Source organism: Tasmannia lanceolata, unplaced genomic scaffold, assembly GCF_043159265.1.
Source record: "Tasmannia lanceolata isolate RefF3 unplaced genomic scaffold, GAP_Taslan_0.1 ptg000015l, whole genome shotgun sequence".
NCBI classification, from domain to species: Eukaryota; Viridiplantae; Streptophyta; class Magnoliopsida; order Canellales; family Winteraceae; genus Tasmannia; species Tasmannia lanceolata.
In genome coordinates this window covers 56,374,204-56,382,318 of record NW_027518692.1, presented here as the reverse complement: position 1 = coordinate 56,382,318, position 8,115 = coordinate 56,374,204, and the positions used below count along the sequence as shown (strand labels likewise).

General features: G+C 46.1%; 1 protein-coding gene across 1 annotated transcript; it reads right to left on the bottom strand.

Moving 5' to 3' along the window:
- Positions 1–3,174: 3,174 nt before the first annotated feature.
- LOC143892099 (uncharacterized) lies at positions 3,175–6,643 on the bottom strand. The gene is made up of 3 exons (XM_077396565.1): positions 6,393–6,643; positions 3,704–5,861; positions 3,175–3,579 (listed from the first exon to the last, which is right to left on the bottom strand). The coding sequence occupies exons 1-3, from the start codon at positions 6,641–6,643 to the stop codon at positions 3,571–3,573; spliced, it is 2,418 nt and encodes an 805-aa protein (XP_077252680.1). The 3' UTR covers positions 3,175–3,570.
- Positions 6,644–8,115: the final 1,472 nt, after the last annotated feature.

Sequence of the window (8,115 nt, the reverse complement as noted above, 5' to 3'; positions counted from 1 at the left end):
CATCGACAATATAAGGACCTGACCAGTTTGGCCTGAACTTTCCTCGGGGATCATGGACCGGTGCCCTGTAGGACTTCAAAACGAGGTCACCCTTCTGGAGATCTCTGATCTTCACCTTCTTGTTAAAGGCTTTCTCAATTCGACGCTGATATCCCTGGACGTGATACAGGGCTCTGAGCCTCTTCTCATCAATCATCTGCAACTCCTGATACCGGGCCTTTGCCCACTCTGATTCTGGCAAATCAGCTTCCATCATTACCCTTAACGAAGGAATTCTCAGCTCAACTGGTAGGACCGCTTCCATCCCATACACTAATGAATATGGCGTAGCTCCCGTAGAGGCCCTGATCGACGTTCTATAAGCCCACAAAGCATATGGTAACTTATTTGACCAGTCCTTATACGTCTCTGTCATCTTGCTGATGATGGCTTTGATGTTCTTGTTTGCGGCTTCGACGGCTCCATTTGTCTGAGGCCTGTATGGTGAGGACTTGTGATGCTTGATCTTGAACTCCTCACAGAGGTGTACCACTTCTTTCTTGAAGTGCGATCCATTGTCTGAGATCAGCTCATGCGGTACCCCATATCTGCAGATGATGTTTGTTCGAATGAATTTGGCAACTGAGGCTGAAGTCAGCGATGCGAAGGATGCGGCTTCGATCCACTTAGTGAAGTAATCGATGGCTACCAGGATGTACTCATGCCCACTTGAAGATTTTGGAAACACCTTTCCAATAATATCGATTCCCCAGACTGAAAACGGCCACGGCGAAGTCAGAGAATGTAACTCAGAAGGCGGCACATGAATGAGATTCGCATAAACCTGACATTTATGACACTTTTTCACAAAAGCAAAGCAGTCAGCTTCCATGGTTGGCCAGTAGTACCCAAGTCTCAGGATCTTTCTCGACAGCATCTTCCCGTTCATGTGAGGCCCACAGACCCCTTCATGCGTCTGCTCTATGAGATTAGCTGCTCGTTCTTCATCTACACAAAGAAGTTGGATTCCATCAAACGACCTCCTGAAGAGCTCATTGCCACAGATAATGAAGTTAGCCGCCAACTTCTGGAGAGATCTCCGCTCTTTTCCTGACGCTTCAGGGGGGTGCCCTTGGCCTAAAATGAGATTCTTTATATCAATGTACCAGGGCTTTCCATCTGGACATCGGGCTGCTATCTCTATAGCGTTCACATGCGCTGGAGCCCATTGTAACCGCACTGCTAGAGGCTGAACTTCCATTGATGCAGAGATATCTAACATTGAGGCTAGCGTAGCCAAAGCGTCCGCGAAATGATTTCTTGTCCTCGACAGATGAGTGAATGTAACATTCTTGAACCTCCTGACCAGGGAATCCAGGTGCGTGTGATACGGGATCAATCTATCCTCCTTTGTTTTCCATTGACCATTGATCTGACAAATGATCAAGATCGAGTCCCCAAAAACATCTATCCCTTGAATATGCAGAGCCAAGGCTGCTTCGAGACCAGCAATGCAAGCCTCATACTCGGCCTCATTGTTGGTACACTTGAACTGCAATTTGATGGACACAGGGATGTACTCTTTCTTCGGAGATATCAACACTGCTCCAACTCCTTGACCTCGATTGTTCACAGCACCATCAAAATACATCAACCATTTGGTGCTTTGGACCTCCTCTTCTACAGCCATGATCTCTTCATCAGGAAAATCTGCCGTTAGAACGGCATTCTCATCTATAGGCGCATCAGCCAACTGCTCAGCTATCACACGCCCTTTAACTGATTTCTGGGTCACATAGGCAATATCGAATTCAGACAATAGCAGCAACCATCTGGATGTTCGCCCGGTGAGAGCGGGCTTCTCGAACAAGTACTTCAACGGATCCATCCGTGAGAGTAAGAGAACCTTGTTCGATAACAGGTAATGCCTAAGCCTCTGAGTTGCCCAAACCAGTGCCAGACAAGTCTTTTCCAAGATAGAATATTTGATTTCATACTCCAGCATTTTCTTGCTGATGTAGTAGATAGGCTTTTCTTTCTTCGACTCAAGGTCTTGCTGGGCTAACATGCAACCCATAGCTGTGTCAGTGACAGACAGGTACAGCAACAGTGGCTGGTCCGGGATAACTGGTGACAGGATAGGAGGCAAAGTTAGACACTGCTTGACTTTCTCAAATGCTTCCTGACACTCATCATTCCACTTCTTCGGAGAATTTTTCTTCAGCAGCTTGAAGATGGGTTCACACGTCATTGTCAACTGATTTATGAACCTTCTGAGGTACTGAACCTTTCCCAGGAAACCCCGGATCTGCCTCTCGGTCCTCGGCGGCTCCATCTCTTGGATTGCTTTGATCTTTTGAGGATCTACCTCGATCCCTCTTTCGCTGACCATGAATCCCAACAACTTCCCTGAAGTGACCCCGAATACACACTTGCTCGGGTTCAAGCGAAGCTTGTACTTCCGGATCCTTTCAAAAAACTTCCCCAGGACTGTGGCGTGCTCTGGTCGAGTCTTGGATTTAACAATCATGTCATCGACATAAACCTCGACCTCTTTGTGAATCATGTCATGCAATAAGGTGGTAGCCGCCCTCTGATAGGTTGCCCCTGCATTCTTCAACCCAAACGGCATTACTTTGTAGCAATATGTTCCCCATGGAGTGGTGAACGCAGTTTTTATCATGTCCTCAGGGGCCATCTTGATCTGATTATATCCGGAAAACCCATCCATAAAGGATAACAAAGCGTGACCAGCTGTATTATCCACCAGGCGATCGATGCTCGGCAAAGGAAAGTCATCCTTGGGACTCGCCTTGTTTAAATCTCTGAAATCCACGCACATTCTGACTTTTCCGTCCTTCTTGGGCACCGGTACTATGTTAGCCAGCCATTCCGGATATTCAACCACTTGAATGAAGCCCGCATCTAACAGCTTCTTGACTTCATCATGGACTTTCAATTCCCATTCTGGTTTTAATTTTCGAAGTTTTTGCTTTTTCGGCTTGGCGCCTGGGATTAAGGGAAGACGATGCTGGACTATGTCTTCGCTTAATCCTGGCATGTCATCATAGGACCAAGCAAAAACTTCTTCGTATTCTTTAAGCAAAGTGATTAATTCTTCACGCTCCTCCGGGGATAACGTTTTTCCAATCCGTATTTCCCGAATTAAGGTTTCATCACCTATGTTGACGATTTCAATTTCTTCTTCAAGTGGTTTAGCCCGACGCTGCTCCTCCTGAGTAATCATGTGTTTGATCTCAGGGGGAGTTTCGTCGACATCCTCGTAAGAGGGGGAGTCTTGATCATTGTTATTAGTTTTATCAATTTGAGAAGCAGAAACAGAGACAGGAAGATACTGAAACGAGTCCTTTATTTCATTCATAGAATCAAAGTTTACATCATTGATCAACTGGCCCACAGCAGGCTTTACAGTATGCTCAAAAAGAAAGTTTGCATCGTCAACTGAAATGCTGACACTTGACTCAACTGGACCATGTATGGACTTTGTAGTATATTCCATAACAGACTCATCTTCATAGACAACATCTATACCGGAGGACTCGCCACCCACACCAGGAATGTCTAAGCTTTCTAAGGTACCTGCATCCAAAGAATTGTTAGAAATAGCAGACTTTATATTTGACTCGGAAACAGACACATACTCAGAAACTTGAGACTCTTTTAGAGGAACATGACCACACTGAAGAACTAATTGAGGAATGACCTGAGAAGTCCAGTTATCAAGGGGTACCTCAGCTGGGGTAATTCGGCCCTTCGGATTCAGGAAGCGTGCATCTTTTCCGATCATAGCAATGACCGGTGCCTCAACCTCGAAGAGGGAGTCCAGAAGCTGCGACTCTAAGTTCTTAGCCCAATCAGATTCCTGCTTTTCGACGGCTACAATCTGTCCATGGAAGTATTCATCTGGCAATTCATCAGTGGAGAAGATTTCAAAACCTGGTAACTCTTTTCCAGACTCATCAAACCACGGCTCGGGAAAACCATAGAACGGGCGATCGGCTCCTTCTTTCCTGTACTTACCATTCATCAACAGACTGAACGGCCCCATAGGCAGCTCTAGGCCCCGACGACGCAGCTCTGCCCACTTCAGCATGTACTGCTTTCTCTCCTTGATCTCTTTCTGGGTGGGTTCATATCCTAACCCGAACAAATTGTTTGCAACCTTCAGCTCCGGCCACTCAGTTAAACCTTGCAGGCTTCTCCCCAGACCAGTTCCAGGAATATACCCATACTTGCGCATTATTCGGGCTACCTGCGCATTTGTACTGGACATAAACAAAATTTCCTCCTTCATGGCTTCTTCCATAGTAATGGTTGAAACTTCAAGTGAAAATCCAGTCAGACTGACATCTATGGTGCTTGAACCGATCTGCTCTTGGGAAATCTGCCCAACCTCTGGTTCTGGATCCCCTCTAACAGTGATAATTCTGTTATTCTTGATGAACTTGAGCTTCTGATGGACAGTGGAAGGAACTACTCCGACTTTGTGAAGCCAAGGTCGGCCGAGAAGGAGAAAGAAAGAGGTCTTGATATCTAGAACTTGGAATTCTACGTCAAACACTTCACCTCCGATCTCAATTTCGGTGACCAAGGTGCCGATGACGTCTCTCCTAGTCCCATCATAAGCTAGTATCCCCTGCTCCGACGGAATATAGTCATTCGGCCCAAACCCCAAGGCAGTAGCGGTGCTCAAAGGACACACATTCAGAGCTGACCCGTTGTCGACCAAAACCTCTGGCACTTTCTTCTTATTGCACACGACGGTAATTCTGAGAGATTTTGTGTGATTCTTACCCTCCGGGGTCAAATCTTCATCCGAGAAGGACACGGTCATAGCTGATCTGGCCATAGATACGAGCCCAACCAGCTCATCAGGGGTTATATTCACAGACACCTGCGCTGTATTCAATTCACGAAGTATAACCTGCCGATGCTTAGGTGATGACATCAACAGACCCCAGATAGAAATATTAGCTTGGGTCTTTCTAAGCTGCTTCAACAGAATGTCCTCATCTTCCTCAGGACTCAACCTCTGATTCTGATTCTCAACAGCTCTGGCAATCTCAGCGGGATTCTCTGCTCTCAACTCAGGAGGCTTAAAGAAACGTCCACCGCGGGTAACATGGCGAACCTCATCACACTGATCGTTCAACAGCAGCAAGTCCTCATCTTCAAGCTTAAGGACATATGGGACTTCGCTTTTCTCCTCCTCCCCCTCGAATCTGAGGACATAAGGACATCCAGAGGATTCCCCAACTTCGTGCACAGAGGATAAGACATAAGGCTCTTCGCGCTTTAATTCTTCATCATCGGATTCCCATCTCAAGATATATGGCTCATCAGAGATGACTACGCATATACGAGAATGGTCCAGGACAACCTCTTCAGTAAGAATGGCATAGACATTTGGAGGAGGCATAGTATGCGTCGGCAATGGATTCCTGGTGACATTGGGAAGAGCTTCCACCACAATTTCTTTTGCCTCGATCTTATCCTGGATCCTATGCCTTAGTGCCAAACATCTGTCAGTCAAATGCCCAACACTCTGGTGATATTCGCAGTACTGATCTTTTCTCCAGTATTTCGGGAGAGGATTGGGAACTTCCCGGGGTTCTAGTAGAGTGATCTTCTTGTCTCTCAACAGCTTTTTGAGAGCTACAGACAGGGAATAAGGTAAAGGAGTGAACTGTCTGGGCTCATTTCTTTCCGGACGAACTCCTCCGGGACCTTCTCTCCTAACTGGACGAGCAGTATTCACGTTGTTAACTTCCTTCGGAGGTGCCATAGGCCTTTTTCCCTCTCTGACATCTGAAGTGGAGGCCCTAGTTCTCAGGCCGCCCTTAGCCAATATGTCTTCGATCCTAGTCCCGGTCTTAATCAGGTGATCGAAGTCATTGAAGTACTGGATTGACATATGGGGAAAGTAAAAGGGGGAAAGGTTCTTGACGGCAATCTTGATAAGATCGTCATCCGGTAACTTGTGGGTCATTTGTGCTGCCTTTCTCCTCCATCGCCGAATGAAGGAAGTAAAGGTCTCATTGGGTCCCTGCTTCAGCGATTTCAGGTCCCTTTTTGTCACATCAATCCCCTCTTCCATGGAGAATTGCTGGACGAATTTGTTGGCTACACCTTCAAGGGTCCTGCTTTCTTCTGGTTTCAGATGCAAAAACCACTTCTTCGCTGTCCCAGTCAAAGTTCTAGGGAACACTAAAGCAATCTGTTCTGGGGATAAACCGTGTTGCTGCAACAAAGGAATGACTGACTTGAGATGGCTACGAGGGCACCCCATTCCGTCGTATTTGTCAAAGTCTGGCATTTTGAACTTGGGCGGAAGTACGACCCCTGGAGCTATCATGAACTCAGACATATCCAAATTTTTGGGACCTTGGCACTTCATGGTTTCCATATCCCGAGTCAGCTTCTCAATTTGGTCAGCCAATTCCTGTGCTTTATCAGGATTTCCCAGGTTAGGAAGACAGTTCTCTGCTGCGTACTGGCCCTCATCAAAGTCTTCGATTTCAGGCAATACAGCTGGCCTGGGAGAAACAAGAGGAACAGAAGGTATAACTGAAGGCTGCTGATTGGCCGGGTCTTTAGAGGTAGAAAGACGATCATTTTTCAGGAGGGCTATATCATCCTTCATGGCACTCAGCTGAAGAAGAATAGCCTTCATCATCTCATTCGTATCTGGATTGTTGTTTCCGGTACCTTCCATTGATTCAGATGCAAGTGAAATGGGTGAAAGAATTTCTGGACAACCAAGGAGAAGCGGCGCAGGAGAAGTAAAGGATTCTGGGGAAAAAGAAAGTCTATTCAGCCTGGAATCTGAAGACGGACGGGACCAGGCCGGTTTTGAATTGACTTTCTTGGGAGCAATGATGTTCCGCTAAGACTCCTGAGTGGAAGTTAATAAGTTAGATTGCACATTTGACAATTGAGATGGAACACTTCACACAAATTCCAGACAAGAGAAATTGAAAAGAACACATTTTCATTAATCACAAATCCGACTGTAGTTACGATTCACAAATCCGACTGTAGTTACGATTGATAAACAAGTAGATGAACCAAATGAGCATAATGAAACTTGAAATTAAAATGACAATTGCATGAAAATGGTCTTCAATGTTCCATGATCCGAGCTCTCTTTCCCGCAGGCTTTTCTGGTAACTCCTTCCGATGAACTTTAGATGATAGAGCAAGTCTCTTAGTGGTAACCTTGTTTCCCCAAGCAGCTACTATAGACTTTATGAGACCGGGAGTAAGCTTTTCGCAAGGAGGAGGGGTTACAAATCCGGGAGGACATGGATTTCCCGTGATCTGGTGAAGCAGACGAGTGGCCGCATAAAAGGTTGACTTTTCCAAACCCATAAGATACACAAATGGGTGTGGGTAGGTGCTAGTGATAACATGTAAGCATGAATGACTCACCCAGTGAAATTGATCCTTCTCCACGTGTTGCAACCAATTACGCCACTCATCAATGGATTGAGGTTTATTGGCCATTGGTTGCCACGAAAGATGATCCTTGAGGGTGTACTGAAGGGAACTCTGTGGCCGAAGGATGGTGAGTTTTTCACAGAGCCATAAATAAAGTAACTTGACGCACCCATGGAAATTATCTTTCACCTCTTGCCTAGCAATAAGATCCAGCCCAGAGAAGGTTTCTGCTAGCATGAGGGGGACAGGATTCCTTCCTTCATGAATTTGATCGACTACACTCAATAAGGTCACAGGGGCAATACTGGAGTCTTCACGGACAACGTGACGTGCAAGGACACCAAAGATTAAGGCACTGCGTCGACAATTTTGGAAACGGGAATCGATAGGGTCAACGTTTTTAGAAAAACGCTCAATGAGGTCATCGAATTGCACGTACGTGTCTTTGAAATAGGGCATAGCATCAACAGTTTGGTTCTCGAAAAGCTTACAGAAAATGGAACGAGGAGACGCTATACTCGAAGGTTGGATCCAGAGTCCCTCGGGTGGGAGTTCTAACAGGGCGCACCAATCCTCGAATATAGGACAGATTTCAAAGGGACCAAATTGAAAAACATGAAGAATAGGATCCCAGAGTCTTGCAGCTGCTTGAAGAAATTGCCAATTCACACCGGA